General features: G+C 41.3%; 1 protein-coding gene across 1 annotated transcript; it reads right to left on the minus strand.

Moving 5' to 3' along the window:
* Positions 1-20,762: 20,762 nt before the first annotated feature.
* On the minus strand, positions 20,763-21,814 carry LOC140877911 (protein FAR1-RELATED SEQUENCE 5-like). Its single transcript, XM_073281514.1, has 2 exons — positions 21,394-21,814; positions 20,763-21,220 (listed from the first exon to the last, which is right to left on the minus strand). Exons 1-2 carry the CDS (start codon positions 21,812-21,814, stop codon positions 20,763-20,765), a joined length of 879 nt encoding a protein of 292 aa, XP_073137615.1.
* Positions 21,815-22,319: the final 505 nt, after the last annotated feature.

Below are 22,319 nucleotides of genomic sequence, written 5' to 3' on the forward strand. Positions count from 1 at the left end.
GCTAATTGCCGGAGATGAAGAAGCTAAGGCAGATCAGTTCATCAACGGGTTGAACCCCGATGTCTTCACGTTGGTTAACACCAACAGGCCTAGCAACTTTGCGGATGCCATGAATTACGCAAAGGGAGCAGAAGCAGGCTTGTGGAGGCAAAGAGGTAATCAGGGGGCACCTCAGCAGCAGAGGCAGTATCAGAACCAACCATCTCAGTACCAGAATCAGCCACCTCAACATCAGAACTAGCAGCAGAGGTATGAAGGTGGAAACAGTGGGGGAAACAGAAAGGATCAGTACAAGGCAAGAGGTAAACAGTTCAAGAGACAGGGAAACAGTTCGTCCAGTTCCAGTGGTTCGAAGCAATTCGGTTCAGGACCGAGTTCTAGGTCATCATCCTTGTACTGCAGCAAGTGTGGAGGAAGACACTCACCGGATCAGTGTGTGGGAGTATTCGGCAATTGTAACACATGTCAGCAACCGGGACACTTCTCTAAAGTGTGCCCTCAATGTAATAGAGATAGAGCTCAGAGTGGGAGTTTGTCTAGACCTGCAGCTCAAACGGAGAGGCAGTCGTCTGCAGTACACTCTTTCCAACCCCAGCAACAGCAGAACAGACAAGGAGGTAGCTCTAGTGCAAATCAGCCTCCGAGACAGCAAGCACGAGTCTTTGCATTGACAGAGGATCAGGCTCAGGCAGCACCTGACGATGTCATAGCAGGTAACTGTTCGATTTTCGGTCATTCTGCTCATGTCTTGATAGATACAGGTGCTTCTCATTCCTTTATCTCTGAGAAATATGTGTTATTGCATGCTTTGCCAACTGAATTGTTGCCTACTGTAGTAGCTGTTACTTCACCTTTGGGTGGAGGAATTGTTTCTGTCCGACTAGTCAGGAACTGTGAACTTTGTTTTGAGGGAAATTTGTTAGAATTCGACTGTATTGTACTTGAGCTGTCAGATTTTGATTGTATTGTCGGGATAGATGCTTTAACCAAGTACAGGGCGACAGTTGATTGTTTTCTGAAGGTTGTCAGGTTCAGACCTGAAATGGCAGACGAGTGGAAATTCTTTGGTAAGGGTTCTCGATCTAGAATTCCTTTGATTTCAGTGTTATCTATGACTCGTTTGTTACAGAGAGGTGCAGAAGGATTTTTGGTTTATGCGGTTGATGTACTGAAATCTAGCCCAGCTTTGGTTGACTTACCAGTGGTTAGAGATTTTGCTGATGTGTTTCCGGAAGATGTTCCTGGATTGCCACCCATTCGAGAAGTCGAATTCAGCATTGACTTAGTGCCAGGTACTCAACCTATTTCAAAAGCTCCTTATCGTATGGCACTTGTTGAATTGAGAGAGTTGAAGGAGCAGCTTGAGGATTTGATTGCCAATGGATACATCAGACCTAGTGTATCGCCTTGGGGTGCTCCTGTTCTATTCGTTCAGAAGAAGGATGGTTCTATGCGGCTCTGTATCGACTACCGCCAATTGAATCAGGCTACAGTTAAGAACAGATATCATTTACCCCGAATAGATGACTTGTTTGATCAACTGCAGGGTTCTTCTGTCTACTCTAAGATTGATCTGAGGTCAGGCTACCATCAGCTGAGAGTGCGAGAGGAAGATGTTCCTAAGACCGCATTCAGAACGAGGTATGGTCACTTTGAGTTTATAGTCATGCCGTTCGGTTTGACTAACGCTCCAGCTGTTTTTATGGGTTTGATGAACCGTATCTTTCAGCGTTATTTAGATGCGTTCGTCATTATTTTCATCGATGATATTCTTATCTACTCGAAGAACCGTACTGACCATGCAGAGCACTTGAGAATCGTCTTGCAGATTTTGCGAGTTGAGCAGCTGTTTGCCAAGCTATCGAAATGCGAATTCTGGTTAGATCGAGTTGTCTTTCTCGGTCATATTATTTCTGAAGATGGGATTTCTGTCGATCCCAGCAAAATCGAAGCGGTTATGAATTGGCCTAGACCGACATCAGTACCTGAGATCCGAAGCTTCATGGGTTTAGCTGGTTATTACCGTCGTTTCATCGAGGGTTTCTCGTCTATTGCCAAGCCTATTACCCAGCTGACTCAGAAGAATGCACCTTTTGTCTGGACTCCAGATTGTGAGGCTAGCTTTGTTGATCTAAAGAGGAGACTGACTAGTGCTCCAATTCTTACTATTCCGAAGGGTACTGGAGGGTTCACAGTCTATTGTGATGCTTCTAACCGAGGCTTGGGTTGTGTTCTTATGCAGCATAAGCATGTGGTGGCGTATGCATCAAGGCAGCTGAAACCGCATGAGACTCGTATCCGGTCCATGATCTTGAACTAGCTGCGATCGTTTTTGCTCTGAAGATCTGGCGTCACTATCTTTATGGTGAGTCTTTCGAGATCTTTTCTGACCATAAGAGTCTTAAGTACTTGTTTTCTCAAGCAGAGCTGAATATGAGACAGAGGAGATGGTTAGATCTATTGAAGGATTTCGACTGTGAAATCAAGTACTATCCGGGGAAGTCTAATGCAGTTGCAGATGCCTTGAGCCGAAAGCTTTGTTCTTTATCCCTTTCTACTATGGGTGTTTCCCAGTTGATCGATGATTGTTGCACTTCTGGTTTAGAGTTTGAAACAGATAGGGAGACTATCAGAGTGTTTGCTATTCAAGCCGAGCCAGAGATGTTTGTTGCAATCAGAGAAGCACAGAAGTCTGAGCCGAGCATCCAGATTTCAGTAGAGAAAGTCAGATCGGGCCATCAGTCTGAATTCCAGGTTAGAGATGATGTTTTGTTCGTGAATAATCGTATTGTTGTGCCTGATATTTCGGAGTTGAGACAGCGTATTCTCCGAGAGGCTCATTGTAGTCGGTTTAGCGTTCATCCTGGAGGTCGTAAGATGTACAACGATCTGAAGAGTCAGTTCTGGTGGAAGAGAATGAAGGACGATGTTGCGAGATTTGTATCTCGGTGTTTGAATTGTCAGCAAGTGAAATCAGAGCGGAAGCGACCAGGTGGTCTTTTGCACAGCCTATCTGTTCCTGAATGGAAATGGGATCACATTTCTATGGATTTCATCACGAAGCTACCACGATCCGTTCGAGGATGCGATGCCATTTGGGTAGTGATCGACCGATTGACGAAGTCTGCGTGTTTTATTCCGTACAGGATGACGTATCGTCATGATCAGATGGCTGAGTTGTATGTTAGCAATGTTGTGAGATTGTATGGTGTGCCGAAGTCGATCGTTTCAGACAGAGATCCTAGATTCACTTCTCACTTCTGGCACAGTCTTCAGGGGGCACTTGGTACTCGATTGCATCTGAGTACAGCTTATCATCCTCAGACAGATGGACAGTCAGAGCGGACTATCCAGACGTTGGAGGATATGCTGCGAGCGGTAGTGCTAGACTTTGGCACTAGTTGGCAGAATTCTTTGCCTCTTGTCGAGTTTTCTTACAACAACAGCTTCCAAGCGAGTATCGGTATGGCGCCTTTTGAGGCTTTGTATGGTAGAAAGTGCCGATCTCCGTTGTTTTGGGATGAATTGTCCGAGTCACTAGATTTGGGACCGGAGATGCTTAGAGATATGGCAGAGCAGGTTAAGATCATTCAGACCAGAATGAAGTCAGCTCAAGATAGACAGGTGAAGTATGCGAATGTCAGACGTCGACCTCTGAGTTTTGAGCAGGGAGACCTTGTATTCCTTAAGATTTCTCCGTTCAGAGGCACCGTCAGATTCGGTAAGAGAGGAAAGTTATCTCCGAGATTCATCGGTCCGTACGAAATTCTCGAGAAAATAGGCGATCTTGCCTACAGACTTGCACTTCCTCCGTCTTTATCTGGTATTCACGACGTTTTTCACGTCTCTATGCTGCGAAAGTATCAACCAGATATTTCTCATATCCTTCAGCCTGACGAAGCCGAGTTAGACGAGACCCTGAGCTATTTTGAGCGACCGATTCAGATCCTTGATCGGAAAGAAAAGCAACTCAGAACCAAGTTGATTACATTGGTGAAAGTGCAGTGGAGCCGTCACGGCGTCGAGGAAGTGACTTGGGAGACAGAATCTGACATGAGACAGCGATTTCCGGAGTTATTCGGATGACGTGAGTTCTTCTTACTGTCTTTAGTTCTTTATTCTATCTTATGAGTTATGGTTCTTGTGGATTCGAGGACGAAATCTCTTCTTAGTGGGGGAGAATTGTAACGCCCCGTTTTTATCTTAATTGAATTTATTTGAGTTAATCAGAGATTACAGAGTTCTCGAGCCGGTTTGATTTTGATCAGGGTCCTTTTTGCAAAAATTGGATTTTTCAGGGACTAAAACGCAATTATCGGTTTTTATAGATATTTATAAGGATTTTGGACCCACTCTCTTCTCCATCATCTTCCTCTTCACGCCTCCCTCCTCCATTGTTGAAGAAATCGATTCTTCAAGCTTCCAGATTTCATCCCGAGCTCGATCCGGCCGTTGGAATTTATTTCTGAAGGCAGATTATCGATCACTGCAGTGAGAGCTCTGTTATATTGTAAGTTCTTCTACGATCGGATACATTCTAGTTTATGGATGTTGTTAGAATCGTTCGAGATTCGAGTATGTTTTTCTCTACAGAGTTCTGATCGTTTATTATCTGTCGGTTTTGAATTAGAGCGACGTTCGGATTTATTATGATTTTTGGAAGCCATTTTCGAAAATGTGGATTTTGAGATTGATGGGTTTGCTTTGTTTTGGTTGTCTTAGAATTTTTATGAGGTTATATCTCTATTGAACTGCTGTCTGCGTTGTCGGTTTGTTCAGTTATAGCCGTTATGCCGTCGGTTTGAGTTTTGGAGATTTGAACCGTTTTTGAAGTTGTTGAACTTGGCTTGTAAGTCGATCATGGTAATTGATTTTGATTGTATCTGAACAGATTCGTTTGGAGTTGTCAAGCCCTGTGTTAGCAGCATTTGGTCGTCGAGAATTGGACGAAGAACGGTAAAGAGATTACCTTGAACCGTTGCCTTTGTTGTTGGATTGTTTAGTTGTTGATTAAACCTTTTGTTGTAGCTTATCCAGAGTTGGAACTACTGCATTGAAAGGTAAAAGCAGTCATCGTAGCGGGATAGCATACTCGGGACTGTTGGTTCTCGAGTTTCCCCTTTTTAAATCACATATTGCATTGATACTTGTTCTAGCACGTGGAACTTGTAATTGTTGATTGATTGAGTTTTTGTTATGTGGCTTATGTTTATGTTCCTGTTATGCATTCATCTTGAGCCTACTTTGATTTCAGCGGGCAGAACCGCCCTTTTTGTTAGACGTTTGGGAACCATGATTGAGTGGCCTAGGTTGTAGTATTTCACCTAGTGCTAGCATACTCATTATGGTTGCTCAAAGTCTAGAGGAGTGGGATACGTGGCACCACCTCGATTGGGAGAGTCGGTGAGTCGTTACGTGATCTCATCCTCAGGATCCCAAAAGCAGAGCAATACTCCCGTGTTTATCAGATTCGATATCCTGGTTTTAAAGACATGCATATCATTAACTTCGACTTGAATATGTGGTTTGATAGCATGTTGTATATTCATTACTTGATATGTTGCTTTTACTGGGATTATCATTCTCACCGGTTATCCGGCTGTTGCTTTGTTTTGTATGTGTACTTGGCAACAGGTGGGGTAGGAACAAGTCAGAAGAGGCATGGTTAGCTTCGAGGGCAAGTAGTAGAAGTAAGACTCGGTTTAGAAGTCGAATTAGCATGTTTATCTAGTTTAAGATTGAAGCATGTTAGAACTCGAACTTGATATGTTTTGTTATTCGAATTAGTTTGTATTCGGATTGTAATCTAAAATCGAAGTATGTTGTTGTTGTATCGTTTTAGACTTCTGGTTGTTTTTAGGCCTTCTGAAAGCATGACTTGTTATGGAATGTTTCCCTACACCCTGTTATTGCATATGTATTTGAAGGCATGTCGGACCAAGCGCGGAATCCTTTCTTTATTTTCTGCAGCCTGAGCATTTTCTGCCCAGGCCTTCCGCGCGCGGGCGAGGCGTTCCTCGCGCGCGCGCGAGGCCTCCGTTGGGCCTCTGAATTGTTTGCCCGCGCGCGCGCGAGCTTGGTACCTCGCACGGGCGCGAGCCTTTGGTTGGTCTCGGTTGTTGAAACCCGCGCACGCGCGAGCTTGGTTCCTCGCGCGGGCGCGCGGCGTTTAAAAAAAAAAAAAAACTTTGAATTGTTTTACTCTTGGATTCTTGTTCGCTTACTTGTTGTTTAATCCGAGATTAGTGGTTTAGAATCGAGGTCTCACAAGATGTCTATTAGTAGGGTTGTACCCTATCCTGTTAGTGGATGGACTTCCATGGCTTTGGGTCCGGTAAATCCACTGGTATTATGGTATGGGAGCCACCTCCTGAAGCGACGGCACAGCGTGCTACATACCAGGGCCCGGTCTGTCTTTGTATCTGATCCTTGACCTCGAGTTATAGGGAGTTCACTTTGCATGCATGTATACTCATACTCTCATACTGAGCGTTTTATGCTCACGTCTCGTACTCTGTGTTTCTGGACACCCTATTCCATGGGGCAGGTTTGAGATTGGACGAGGCGGGTGGATCCAAGAGGGGCTAGGCAGTGGTTGGCCAGCTGGAGCTTCGCCTAGGTTTTATTCTGTTGTTATTGGATTGATACAACTATTCGATTTGGTTGTATTGTAAGGATCGGATGGTCCGATCGTGTTCGGACGATCCGAAGTCATGATCGGAGGATCCGAACCAGTTCGGAGGGCCCGAAGCCGAGTTCGAACGGCCCGAACGTTGTCTATAAATAGAGGAGCCGAGGTTCATTTGTGACTCGCTCATCTCCTCTCTTTTCTCTCAATTCCTAAGCCTTCTAACTCAGATCTAGGGGGATCTAGGCGTCCTACGGGGAATCCGGAAGTGGCTTAGTGATCTAGATGTCGTCGCGGAGCTACGGCCTAGTTTTGAGGCTATCGTCAGCAAAGGGCTAACGACGGACGCAGGTATAGCTTTGGCATTCTAAAAATATTTAGGAGTGTGAAATAGCTTAGTTAAGGCTTTTAGAGCTTAATTGTTGATGCATGAATATTTGCATTGTAGTAGCTAGTAGACTGGACTAGTAGGCTTGGAGTATAGACCAGTGGAGCTAGGTTTGACCAGCAGTATTAGAGGTACGTAAGTACTGACCGAGATAGCCGACATGATATATTTGCTTATATGTTGCATGAGTATGTGATATATGTTTTATCATGTTTTAGCATGTTTTACCGCCTTAGCACATACATGATTTTACGTATGACTGCATCCGGAGAGATGTGAGTCATTGACAGTCTCCATAGGGAACGATGATCTCATTTTGGACTCGATTCAGGTATGACAGTTTCCATATGGGACTTGTATCCTGTTTTGGATTTAGGCCAGGATGGGGTTGGCTCAGCCCTGATATGGAATATACGAGTACCCCGCGGAGTAGCTCTCTAGCCGGTACTGTATACTCCCGGCGCCATGAGAAAGTGTTTTCACTTGAGTTTTAAATCATCTGTATGCGCATATTTGTATTTATATCATTGCTTCGTATTGAGCGTTCTAGCTCACGCCCCTGTATTTGGGTATTGTGTACCTTGTGGCGGGGCAGGTTTGAGGCTGGACGGTCCAGGCGGCTCTCAGCAGGATTGAGCTTGGGGAGTGCGAGGTTGTAGAGGGTAGATATTTATTTACCCTAAACCTTCGATTTGGTTGTATAACAGTATTTATACAATTGTGATAACGTCGGTTGTATTCTGCCGATTGGATTTGTTTTATTTTAATTATCCGCTCTTTACGCTTTAGGCTTTTATTGCGTGCGCTTTTTCTATAACTCTGATTAGTTAGTGGATCCGGGTTGGGTCACTACATTTTTGGTATCAGAGAGACGCATTGCACTGGGAATATCATAAAGCGGATTAAGTAATTATCTGTTCTTATGTAACAGATGGCAGATTACGACGAGAGTCACGGTAGCATAGACGGCGGTCGTTGGGGCGATCCAGATGATCGTAGACGTCGGGGACAGCCCGAGGAGCGCAGGCGAGTGAGCATGCATAGATTTAAGGAAGTTAGCCCGAAGCCTTTGACGGGTGGTGAGACAGCTGAAGAGGCGGAGGATTGGATGGAGAGGATGGAGCAGTGCTTCCAGGAGTTTCGTTGCACGGCTGAGGATAGGATGGAGATTCTTGCCTTTATGATTGAGGGCAGAGCGAGGAAGTGGTGGAGATCTACTTCCGCACCGTTCATAGCAGCTAGAGGTGCAACTACTTGGGTTGAGTTCCGTACTGCCTATCAGAGATTTTATTTCCCTCCAGCACTTCGTCAGGCGAAAGCCAGTTAGTTGTAGAGTTTGCGACAGGGGACGATGACGATCGAGGAGTACCAGCAGAAGTTCTTTGATCTGCTACCTTTTTGTCCTCATGTTGCTGATAGTTCTATGGCGAAGTTTGATCATTTCCTTCAGGGGTTGAACCCTGACATTCATTGTATGGTTGCTGTGGGTGGCGATGGGACTTACGAGAATTTGGTGGACCGTTGTCGCCAGGCCGAGGACAGTATTCGGAGGAACAGGGGACTTTACTCTTCTTCCAGGCCAGCGAGCTCTAGTACTTTGGGTCCGAGAGGACAGTCCTTCAAGAAGCCAGGAGGTACTTCTTCTTCTTCCGCTGGATCTGGTGGAGTGCATCGTTTTGGTGGACAGAGACCGAACCGGTGTGCTCAGTGCCGATGCATGCATCTGCCAGGACAGTGTGGTCGATCGACCACTGCATGTTTCCAGTGTGGCCAGGAGGGTCACATGAAGAGAGATTGTCCTATGCTGATTGGGGCAGCGAGTGGTTCTGGAGGTTCTCAGGCATCTGTTCAGCCACCTCAGTACCAGCAGCCACCTTTCCAGCAGCAGTTTTCGCAGCAGCGCCAGCATCCGCAGCAGTCTCAGAGACAGCCTACTCAGACTCCTTCTCGGGGTCATTCTTCTTTGAGGCCACGTACCCAAGGTCAAGTCTTTGCGCTTAACCAGGAGCAGGCAGAGGCTGACAGCGATCGGATGATTGTAGGTATCTGTAGTTTACGTGGTTTTCCTGCATATGTTTTAATTGATACCGGTGCATCGCATTCTTTTGTCTCAGCACGTTTCGCTAAGAAGTATAGATTGCCATTTATTCCTTTAGACGTGTTGCTAGTGGTTTCTACTCCTATGGGGAGCGAGGTTTTAGCCAAGCGTCTAGTTGTGGGTTGTGGGTTGTGTTTTGGATTTTGAGGGACATCAGCTTAGTGCTAACCTAATGATTCTAGCGATGGAGGATTTCGATTGCATCATTGGGATAGATCTATTGACTACCTACCGAGCGATAGTGGATTACTATCAGAGGTTCGTCCAGTTTCGTCCAGAGGATGATGTGTCATGGTATTTCTATGGTGAGGGAGCGCGACCCCCGATGCCAGTGGTTTCAGCTCTGAAGGCCCGACGTGCTTTAGAGTCTGGCGGGGAAGGCTACCTTATCTACGCCATTGACGCATCCTTAGGAGAGCCAGATATCCAAGAGATACCAGTGGTTCGAGACTTTCCAGATGCATTTCCGGAAGATATTCCAGGTTTGCCACCAGTAAGGGAGATTGAGTTTGGCATTGAGTTAGTGCCAGGGACTGCACCAATTTCCAGAACTCCTTACCGATTGGCACCGTCAGAAATGAAAGAGCTGCAGAAGAAATTGCAAGATATTCTTGATAAGGGTTATATTAGACCTAGTGTTTTGCCATGGGGAGCCCCAGTACTGTTTGTCAAGAAGAAGGATGATTCAATGCGGTTGTGTATTGACTGCCGTCAGTTGAATCAAGTGACAGTGAAGAATAAGTATCCTCTTCTGCGGATAGATGATCTCTTTGATCAGTTGCAGGGTACTTCTGTCTATTCGAAGATTGATCTTCGGTCTGGGTATCATCAATTGCGAGTTCGACAGGAGGATGTTCCTAAGACAGCATTTCGTACGCGGTATGGACACTATGAGTTTCTAGTAATGCCATTTGGGTTGACGAATGCTCCAGCTATTTTTATGGATCTGATGAACAGAGTTTTCCGCGAATTTCTGGATAAGTTTGTGGTGGTGTTCATCGATGACATTTTGGTGTATTCTCGCAGCATGGATGAGCATGCCTACCATCTCTATACTGTACTTCAGATCTTGAGGGAGAGACAGTTGTACGCAAAGCTGAGTAAGTGTGACTTCTGGATTGATCGAGTTGTGTTCCTTGGTCATGTCATTTCTCAGGATGGCATATCTGTTGATCCTAGCAAGACAGAGGCGATTTTGAATTGGTCACATCCGACTACAGTTTCTGAGATTCGTAGTTTCCTTGGTTTAGCAGGATACTATCGTCGTTTTGTGGAGAATTTCTCTCAGATAGCTAAGCCTTTGACTCAGTTGACGAAGAAAGACGTTTCTTTCGTCTGGTCTGATGCTTGTGAAGACAGTTTTCGTGAGTTGAGATGTCGTCTGACGACAGCTCCAATTCTTGCTTTACCGTCTGGATCAGGTGGTTTTTTAGTCTTCACTGATGCTTCTCTCCAGGGTTTGGGGTGTGTGTTGACTCAGAATGGCCACGTGATCGCTTATGCTTCCAGACAGTTGAAGACTCACGAGGAGAACTATCCCGTACATGATTTAGATCTTGCAGCCATTGTCTTTGCTCTTAAGATATGGCGTCATTATTTGTACGGAGAACGATTCGAGATCTTCACCGATCATAAGAGTTTGAAGTATCTGTTCACACAGGCTGAGTTGAACATGCAGCAGCGTCGTTGGATGGATCTGTTGAAGGATTACGATTGTGAGATCAAGTACCATCCAGGTTCTTCAAATCCTGTTGTTGATGCGCTTAGTCGCAAAGTTTATATGAGTTCCATTCGTACCAGTTCGGTTTCGAAGGCAGTGGAGGAGTGTTGTTCTTTGGGATTTACGTTCCGTCATAAGAAAGAACAACAAGGGATTCGTGTCTCTTCTGTGCTTGCAGAGCCAGCGCTATACAGACGAATCCGGGGAGCTCAGAATTCTGATTTGAAGACTCAGAAGTTGGCCCGGCTGGCTTAGGGTGATAACACTTCTGGTTTTCATCTGCAAGGAGACGGTCTGTTGTGTCTTTCTGGTCGAGTTGTGGTACCCGAGGATTCTACTTTGAGGGATGAGATCTTATCGCAAGATCACCGTAGTCGATTCTCTGTACATCCAGGCAGCATGAAGATGTATAAGGATCTTCGCACTCGATTTTGGTGGAAATGGATGAAGCGCAACGTTTATCAGTTCGTATCCCGATGCCTTGTGTGTCAGCAGGTCAAGGCAGAGTTTAGACGACCCGGAGGGTTACTTCACAGCTTAGAGATTCCTGAATGGAAGTGGGAGCATGTGATGATGGACTTTGTCACCCACTTGCCTATGTCTTCCAAGAATTGTGATGCTATTTGGGTTGTCGTGGATCGGTTGTCGAAGTCAGCGCATTTTCTTCCCTATAACCGCGATTACACCTTTGATAGGATGTTGCAATTGTATGTGCGGGATATTGTTCGATTGCATGGGATTCCATTGAGCATTGTCAGCGATAGAGATCCGAGATTCACCTCGAGATTTTGGGGTAGTTTCTAGCGAGCCCTTGGCTACTTTGAGCTTGAGTACGGCTTATCATCCAGAGACGGACGGACAGTCGGAGCGTACTATTCGCACTCTAGAGGATATGCTTCGCGCGGCGGTGATGGATTTTGGTCCAGCGTGGCATGATCATTTACCATTGGTGGAGTTCGCCTACAACAATAGTTACCATCGCAGCATTGGCATGGCACCATTTGAGGCTCTTTATGGACGCCGTTGTCGTACACCTTTATTTTGGGACGAGGTTGGCGAGCGTCAGGTTGAGGGTCCTTAGATGATTCAGCAGATGATTGATGCAGTAGAGTTGATCCGACGCAGGATTAAGGCAGCCCAGGATCGACAGGCTAGCTACGCGAACACTCACCGCAGGCCACTTCATTTTGAGGTAGGAGAGTATGTTTTCTTGCGTGTGTCACCTTTCCGGAAGGTGATGAGGTTTGGTCGCAAGGGTAAACTAACACCTAGATTCATTGGTCCTTTTGAGATTCTCGAGAAGTTTGGGGATGTTGCTTATCGTCTGGCCTTGCCACCCGATCTTTCGGAGATCCACGATGTGTTCCATGTGTCCTTGTTGAGGCAGTATGTGGCGGATGAGTCGCATATTTTGCACCCGACCGAGGTAAAGGTAGATCGGGATCTATCGTATGTGGAGAAACCCCTGCGGATTCTTGACAGGAAGGACAAAGTACTTCGTAACAAGCGAATACCATTGGTTATGGTTCAATGGCAGCGCAGAGGTACAGAGGAAGCTACTTGGGAGTTGGAGAATCGGATGTTAGCCGAGCACCCCGAGTTATTTTGAGATTTTGTACTTCTTTGTATCAAATTTGTATTTGTTCAGTTGTAATAAAGAACATTTGGTTGGCTATTTATGTTTTCCTCTAAGACTTAAATTTCGAGGACGAAATTTCTTAAGTGGGGGAGAATGTAGTAACCCGCATTTCTAATTAGTGATTAATGAGTAATTAATCACGTGATCATGGTTAGATTAAGTAAAACATGATTATGTAAGTTCCTGATGGGATAACGGACTTCAGAAACAGATCCAGGATACTCGAACATGGTGGGCATGGCTCGGGAGGTTCGGACGCTCCGAACTGGAGTTCGGAGGATCCGAAGAGGATCGGAGGCTCCGTCGGTGGGATCGGAGGATCCGAACAGGGTTAGGGCTTACGTCATCAACTACGTCAGAAAGGTGACGTCATGGATGACATCACTGATGTGACTTCGGAAGACCCGAAGTAAGGATCGGACGGTCCGATCGTGTTCGGACGATCCGAAGTCATGATCGGAGGATCCGAACCAGTTCGGAGGGCCCGAAGCCGAGTTCGGACGGCCCGAACGTTGTCTATAAATAGAGGAGCCGAGGTTCATTTGTGACTCGCTCATCTCCTATCTTCTTTCTCAATTCCTAAGCCTTCTAACTCAGATCTAGGGGGATCTAGGTGTCCTACGGGGAATCCGGAAGTGGCTTAGTGATCTAGACGTCGTTGCGAAGCTACGGCCTAGTTTTGAGGCTATCGTCAGCAAAGGGCTAACGACGGATGCAGGTATAGCTTTGGCATCCTAAAAATATTTAGGAGTATGCAATAGCTTAGTTAAGGCTTTTAGAGCTTAATTGTTGATGCATGGATATTTGCATTGTAGTAGCTAGTAGACTGGACTAGTAGGCTTGGAGTCTAGACCAGTGGAGCTAGGTTTGACCAGCAGTGTTAGAGGTACGTAAGTACTGACCGAGATAGCCGGCATGATATATTTGCTTATATGTTGCATGAGTATGTGCTATATGTTTTATCATGTTTTAGCATGTTTTACCGCCTTAGCACATACATGATTTTACGTATGACTGCATCCGGAGAGATGTGAGTCATTGACAGTCTCCATAGGGAACGATGATCTCATTTTGGACTCGAGTCAGGTATGACAGTTTCCATATGGGACTTGTATCCTGTTTTGGATTCGGGTCAGGATGGGATTGGCTCAGCCCTGATATGGAATATACGAGTACCTCGCGGAGTAGCTCTCTAGCCGGTACTGTATACTCCCGGCGCCATGAGCAAGTGTTTTCACTTGAGTTTTAAATCATTTGTGTGCGCATATTTTTATTTATATCATTGCTTCGTATTGAGCGTTCTAGCTCACGCCCCTGTGTTTGGGTATTGTGTACCTTGTGGCGAGGCAGGTTTGAAGCTGGACGGTCCAGGCGGCTCTCAGCAGGATTGAGCTTGGGGAGTGCAAGGTTGTAGAGGGTAGAGATTTATTTACCCTGAACCTTCGATTTGGTTGTATAACAGTATTTATGCAATTGTGATAATGTCGGTTGTATTCTGCCGATTGGATTTGTTGTATTTTAATTATCCGCTCTTTACGCTTTAGGCTTTTATTGCGTGCGCTTTTTCTATAACTCTGATTAGTTAGTGGATCCGGGTTGGGTCACTACATAATGCATGCAACATGATGACTAGTAAAAGGTCATCTGAAAAGTCATGCTCAGTACCCGCGCCACATGAGTGCTGCCACCGCACGGATCAACCTCTGGGTGCAACCACACTCGTCTAGTACACCAGAGTAGTCAGAAATACATGTCCCCGCCGTCGCGGTACTCTCAGTGACAGACTATCAAGTATAGAGCTGAGCGGCTCTATAATCAAGTATAACAAGGTATAGGCTTAACGTGTATATGCACATGACATATGAATATGAAAAACGGTAAATCATATATCATGCCATATAATAATGCCAAATAAATGCAACATATAAACATGTATACTCGTTGGCAATCTCAGTCAATGTGTACGTACCTCTAAGCTAGTTCAAGTATAGTAGGATCCTAGGTTCCAAGCCTATATTCAGAAGTTCACCGTTTCACTACATAAGTTCTATAAGCCTTAACTAAGCTAATAAGTACTCCCAAAACTTAAATAGATTCCCGGACCATACCTTCGTCCGTAGATATCCCTTTGGAGTTGCTGGTCCCGGATGACTATAACCACACCTTGGTTATTCCAGAACCTCGATTATAACCGATAGGGCCCTCAAGTGTATAACTCACACTATATAACTGGAGAAGGAAACTCGAAAATTTTTAATTCAAATTGAAATCGAATGAGTCCTATTTATAGGAAAATTTCTGGTCGAGTTCGGGCCCTCCGAACTGGGGTTCGGATCGTCCGATCCAACTCACTGCCTACATGCGAGACACATCAAGTTCGGACCATCCGATCACCACTTCGGGTCGTCCGAAGTGTCCTAAATTTGACACTTTTCAAAAACCATGGCTGAGTAATCCTGCTTGCATGGCATGAGGGAGTTCGGGCCGTCCGATCCTTAGTTCGGATCGTCCGAACTTGCCTTAACTCCGAAGTCAACAAGCTCACCTTCGGAGCCCCCGGTGTGCTGAGTTCGGGCCGTCCGAAGTTCTCTTCGGACCATCCGAACTGGCTCAGAGAAATGAAAATCCAATTCTTGATTCTGAAGTCCGATTAAAACCCGGATTTGGTTATTCACGAATTCTTGCTCTTGATTAGATGCTACTTCACGGTGGTTGAAAAAATCCTGACGGATGAATTTAAAGTCTCGAAATGCAGAAGTTTTGGAAGCCGCTAACTTCAACCCTGGAAGCATTTGGTAAGGGTATTCCTCCCTTTTTTGTTGTTTGGATGCATTCTCATCCCTTGTATCTGAAGATGATCTCTTGTGTGCTTCGTTCTTGGACGATTCCTTGCTGGACTTTGGAAATTCAGCCATTTGACACTCTGAGTACACAATTCTGGCCTGTAAAGAAACAATTATGCACAGAAAAGCTTGAATAAATCAGCTCACATCAACTAAATGCACGAGCTTGCTTATTTCTGCTTCGATAACTACTAATTCCAAAAAAACTTGCTGTCAACTTGGGGGGTTTTACAAGAACTTGGGCTTTTATTTCCAGATTATCTATATCAGTAATTTTCATAAACCACCATCTACACTTCATAAACATTCGAATATAAAAATTTTAGCATCACTTTTCAATAATATATCATATATATATATATAGAAATTTTCAGCTGCCCAACCAATGATGCCCAACTCGTCCCCGACAACTAAAACCCGGTAGCGGGTTTTAGTGATACGAATTTTTTTTAAAAAAAAAAACTAAAACCCGGTAGTGGGTTTTAGTGGTCGGGGACGAGTTGGGCAGGAATGGTTGGGCAGCTAAAAATTACTCTATATATATATATATATATATATATATATATAATTTTGATCACCTGCACCCCAGTGTGCAGGATTTTTCGTGTGCGACCACTAAAACCCGATACCGTGTTTTAGTGTAAAAAAAACACTAAAACCCCATGGTCGCACACGAAAAATCCTGCACCCAGGTGATCATTACTGTATATATATATATATAGATGCGCAAGCAACTCGTCTAGTACACCAGAGTAGTCAGACATACATGTCACTGCCGTCGCGGTACTCTCAGTGACAGACTATCGAGTATAGAGCTGAGCGACTCTATAATCAAGTATAACAAGGTATAGGCTCAACGTGTATATGCACATGACATATGAATATGAAAAATGGTAAATCATATATCATGCCATATAATAATGCCAAATAAATGCAACATATAAACATGTATACTCGCTGGCAATCTCAGTCAGTGTGCACGTACCTCTAAGCTAGTTCAAGTATAGTAGGATTCTAGGTTCCAAGCCTATATTCAGAAGTTCACCGTTTCACTACATAAGTTCTATAAGCCTTAACTAAGCTAATAAGTACTTCCAAAACTTAAATAGATTCGCGGACCATACCTTCGTCCGTAGATAGCCCTTTGGAGTTGCTGGTCCCGGATGACTATAACCACACCTTGGTTATTCCAGAACCTCGATTATAACCGATAGGGCCCTCAAGTGTATAACTCACACTATATAACTGGAGAAGGAAACTCGGAAATTTGTAATTCAAATTGAAATCGAATGAGTTCTATTTATAGGAAAATTTCTGGTCGAGTTCGGGCCCTCCGAACTGGGGTTCGGATCGTCCGATCCAACTCACTGCCTACATGCGAGACACGTCAAGTTCGGACCATCCGATCACCACTTCGGGTCGTCCGAAGTGTCCTAAATTTGACACTTGTCAAAAACCATGGCTGAGTAATCCTGCTTGCATGGCATGAGGGAGTTCGGGCCGTCCGATCCTTAGTTCGGATCGTCCGAACTTGCCTTAACTCCGAAGTCAACAAGCTCACCTTCGGAGCCCCCGGTGTGCTGAGTTCGGGCCGTCCGAAGTTCTCTTCGGACCATCCGAACTGGCTCAGAGAAATGAAAATCCAATTCTTGATTCTGAAGTTCGATTAAACCCCGGATTTGGTTAATCACCAACACTTAATCATGTTTAACGTATTATTATCTTAAAATGGAATCTGGGTTACTACACTTATCTTTTGAGAGTTTTTCTTTTTATTTTTGAAATGCTGATTTGAGACAGGTGGGTTTGATTATAAACAAATAGGTCATGCCGAATTTTTTTTCAAAAAAATAAAATAGTGATAATAATAATACTTCGAAATTCCTCCTTCTCATTTATTTAATTAAATTAGAGGTTAGGGTCGTTTCACTAGATCTTGAACTGATAATGTCGGACCACAACCGGGCAGGAACCCTCCATTCTGCCTGAAACTCGTCCTATAAATAGATCTAATTGCACTTCACGCTTCGCGTTCTTTACGTCTTTTGGTCTGCCACCAGGCTTTCATTTCCCCTGTATGGAGCACGGAACGTAACGGTCTTCAGAATTCAAATTTCCATTTAATTAACTGTGCTGCATTTCTTCCTGCATTTCTTGATATTTTCTTTGACTTGAAATATGTTAAATTCATATTATCTGTTCTTACTAAAAATGGTTTAGAGATAAAATAAATTTCATAAGTCTTAATTGTAAAAATTAAAGCTAATAATTCTTTTTCATTTGAGTGATAATTCAGTTGTGCGCCTTGAAAGGTTCCTGGTTAATTACATAATTCTTCATTATTCCTGGTAGTTGTTTTAGTTAGTTCTTCTAAATTTCTTTCTCCTGTATATGCTTTTAAACACGCTCCCCAATATTCATCTGACGCATTTGTTTCAATTATTATTATATCTTTATTTGAAGGAAAATATAATTCAGGAAGATTACTAATTATTTTCTTTTTAATAGTGTCTATGTAATTAGTATCTTCTTTCGACCATTTTCATTTATAGTCCTGTTTAAGTTTTGCGTGTAGAGATTTTGTGATCTCTACAAGTTTCTTAATGTAATTCATGGAATAAGTTAATAATCCTAGAAATCTTCTTAATTGATCTTTATCTCTGATTTCACTAGGGAAATCATGAATTTTCTTAAGTATATGTTGTTGTAGACAATATTTTTCATCTTCTATTTGTAATCCTAGATAATTTATTTTCGTTTTAAACAATTGAGTTTTCTTTTCAAAAAGTATAATTCCATGTTTATGACAAATATCTAATACTGTCATGAGGACTTTATAATGTTAATCTAATGTTTTTTGTGTAAATTAATATGTCATCTATATAAACAAAACAAAAATCTACATATGATTTAAAAGATTCATCCATATATCTTTGGAAAATATCTAGTGCTTGTTTAAGTCCGAAAGGTAATACAGTCTATTGATATTGTCCTTTTGGACAACTGAATGTTGTAAGTAATTGTGTTTGTGGATCTAGCTGAATTTGTCAGAATCCTGATTTGCAATCTAAACTGGAGAAATATTTCATTCCTCATATATAAGATATTAAATCGTTCTTGTTCGGGATGTAATATCCATCCATAATTGTTGCATTATTCATTTTCCGATAATCAATTACCATTCTTTTCTTGTCAGTATCTTTCTTACTGACATAAAAAGCTGGTGAAGAGTGTGGACTCTTGCTTGGAATAATTGTCTTAAGTTTGAGTAATTCTTGTACTTCTTTTTCGAATATTTTTACATCATCCAAGTTGCATCTTCTTGATACTTCACGGATTGTGATATTAGATCTTTAAGCTTTATTGAAGCGATAAATTGTTTTCTTTTCTTAATTTTGTCATGAGGATTTTCATAACAAATATCATGAAATTTCTTCATGATTTCTTTTTCAGGATTAATTGTTAAAATATTTTCTATTTTTAATTCTATTGGGTTTGTATTTCGTTTATGAAAATTCTTTGTAAATCCTTCATTTCCTACACGAAATGCTGTTCGTATTTTAGGAATATAAATCATTGATGATCCTTCGTTTAAAGTTATGTGATCTTCAAATTGCGAAAAAGAAAAATATTGTCTTAAAAAATTATTCCCTATTATAATATCCATTCGTAATTCTATTTGGTATATAATAGGTATTACAAATTTTGTTTCCTCAATTTCTATTTTTAATTTTTCTGCTACTGTATCAACCATTATAATGGATCCATACCCTATTCGAACATTTAATCATTTATCATATTTTTTCCAATAATGACTTGAGAGTATATGTTTACTTGCTCTTGTATCAACATAAACATGTATATGATATGGTTTATGCTCTTTTATTTTTATTTGAATTTTTATATAAAACTATTTGAATTTGTTTTGTTTTTTTTATATCCATTCTCACCTTTTTTAAAAAAAATAAAATAAAATTATACGTATCTTATTAGAAGTTCTTAAGGATATATAAGTAATTTCATAGACTAAATAAGTAATATGTCATTCAAGGCCTATTCTCTTAATTGAATTTGTTAAGAGACCTATTTTTCTAAGATAGTGTTTGTATCCTATAAAAATAAATGATTATGGAAATTTTTCGTTAATTTGTGAAAAAAGTCTTCATAATATATTATTTTTATAGGCAGCAAACTCTACCTAAATCTTCCCATTTTTGGGTTGGTTCGACCTGGCATAAGGGCCTAAGCCATTTGTATTTTGCCATGTGTCCTACTTTTTAGTTCACTTTATAATTCTTATTCTTTTGTCTATTTTTTTTTTTTATTTTTTGACACAATTGATTCACTTCTTAACTTTAAACCATCGTTTCAATTTTGACAACAATGTATCCTTTTTTAAATGAGAAGTTTAAATATTTTCGGTGTTTCAAAGATTCGTAATTTTTTAAAAAAACATAAATATTGTAATTCCTATATATGCTACTACTTTTCGTTTAGTTCATATTTATTTTTTATAAGGTTTTTTTTACATGATAATATTTTAATGAAAGTATAAATTAATAATTATCATGTAAAAAAATTATAAATTAATGATTAATTTGTTTAACGTAGATCAATAAATTATGAATTCATCTTAGGAAAAATTAAATATTAGTTTATAGTTCAATTAGTATCTTAATTTTCCAATATATTTATAATATTAGTCTTAATCATAAGCAAGGTGAATTTTTTTTTTTACAAAAATACCAAAAATATAAGAGAAATTAAATATATGATGTTTCTGTAAAACAAGAAATTAATAACAAAATAAAAATTTTCAACTATTTACGAAGATTATAAAAATTAATTTAATTTAGAGATACATTTTTATTATTTAACTTTATAATTTTATATGCACGATTTAAATATTAAATTTTTTACACTAAAATTATCTTTTAGATTTGTATATCTTAATTGTTTGATATAAATCCAAAAAATTTAAAATCATGGCGATAAACTTATCGTGGTAACTTTTACTTCAAAATCAATCCAAATCATTGCTACAACTGAAATGAACATAATTGTGAGGTCACATTAAACAAACAAAGACAAAACAATAAAAAAGCAACTCTTAAGCTTAAGGAGATCATCAAAGTCGTTCTTTGATGTTCTTGGATTCTGTCTTTCGTACAATGAGCAGAAGCTCCACCAAAATGTCTTTCATCCAACGCTTCTTTATATGTGATTTGGGAATATCTTTCACATTCATAAAGTTGAAAACTTTCAAAGCGTGCTTGCATAATATGCCCATTGACTCAAATTTGCGACAACTACATTGTACTTCATGAGTCACTTTATTATACACCACTTGTCAATTCTTGAGTTTTCACCATAAGATTTCACTTTGAACTCAAGGAAAGAATCACTCAAAGCCAAAGGATCTTGAACAAATGTTGTATTCAAAGAACTAACCAATTCTACTACGAATAATTAACTTGTAAATGGTGAGTGTATAAACATCAGCAGCACAATTCAACAATGGATTGTTTTTCAACATCACTGAAGCTTTCTCATGACAACAACGAGTATCTTCTGCCTTTTCCCTTGCACGCCAATTTTTTTGTATTTTTTCATAATTAAGCACAAAATCAAATAGTGAAATGGCACTGCTACCTAATTTCTTCAAGACAACATTTGTGACCTCACTTCTAGAAGTAGCTAGAAGGCCTGCACTGAACCTGTGATTGCTAAATGCAATAGACCATCTGTATCGCAGTGTATACATTTTATTTAACCATTTGTGACCACTGAGATTATATTCATCAATCAAACATCTCCATGTAACCTCAAAATCTTCTTCAGATTCACAATGACTCATGTATTTATGCCACAATCGTTTGAAATTTGAATCACCATTCAAGCTGCCTAAATGTGATGGAACATTTTGATTAATGTGCCATTGACATAATCGATGATGTGCACATGGAAATACCGATCCACCGCATTCATCATTGCTTGACATTGATCTATAAAAATTGTTTGAGGTTGTTTCCCACCCATAGAATCCAGAAAAGTTCTAAACAACCATTCAAACGAACTCTCGGTTTCATTAGACATGAATGCCAAACCAAACATCACATTTTGCTTGTGGTGATTTATTCCAACAAAAGGAGCACATATCAAATTATATTTGTTGGTTCGATAAGTAGTGTCAACTGAGAGAACATCACCAAAGTATTCATAATCAACCTGACATCTATAATCCCTGAAGAAAAAGTTCATGATCCTGTTGTCATCATCTAATTGAACATTCCAATAAAACTGAGACTCTATGTTCGACTTATTTATGAAATAATAAAGCAGCGCAGAAGCATCTCCGTTATCAACTTTTGTATGTTTTCTCAGACGACCAACGTGATCATATGCATCTTTTCTAATAAATCTCAAATTTTGTGGCCCTTGTGCTTCAGCTTCCATATAAGAGACTGCATTAGCCACCGATATCCTGGCATTTACCATTTAATGCAACCGATATCCTGGCATTTACCATTGCCTCTAAAGTAGATTTTTGTGCATATGAAATACTACGTGATGATCTCAACAAATGTCTTTGATCAGCAGCAATCATTTCATGATTGTGTTCCGTCACAAACCTACCTACGGTCCATTCTCCCCCACATTGCCTTACGATTCAAAGTTTTGCTTTACATTTAGTTCTAGTAATCGGCTTACGATAAATAGGTATTCTTTCGTTGGAACATTTTTCATCTTTACCGCCTTCACAAGAACATTCGAACTCTTTAGCTTGAAGTTCACTAGTTCCGAAAAAATAACGTTGGTCCTCCTTTCAAACACTAAAATCTTTAGCATGTGCATAATTACAATACAATAGATATGCATCTTCAACATTTTTGACGACTTGACCAACAACTAATCTACCCTCCAATTGATCTATAATAGAGTTAGTAGATTGTACCGAAACAATTTCAGGAATCCCGAACTCCAAATCTGCACATTGCTCTTC

This window comes from Henckelia pumila, chromosome 2 (assembly GCF_033568475.1).
Source record: "Henckelia pumila isolate YLH828 chromosome 2, ASM3356847v2, whole genome shotgun sequence".
In the NCBI taxonomy this organism is placed as follows: domain Eukaryota; kingdom Viridiplantae; phylum Streptophyta; class Magnoliopsida; order Lamiales; family Gesneriaceae; genus Henckelia; species Henckelia pumila.

Coding starts and splice junctions, on each gene's coding strand:
- LOC140877911 (XM_073281514.1), bottom strand. CDS start 21,814: ATGGTAAATGCCAGGATATCGGTGGCTAATGCAGTCTCTTATATGGAA. Junction 21,221..21,393: donor CATGTCTAATGAAACCGAGA/GTTCGTTTGAAT, acceptor CATCACATTTAG/GCAGCTTGAATGGTGATTCA.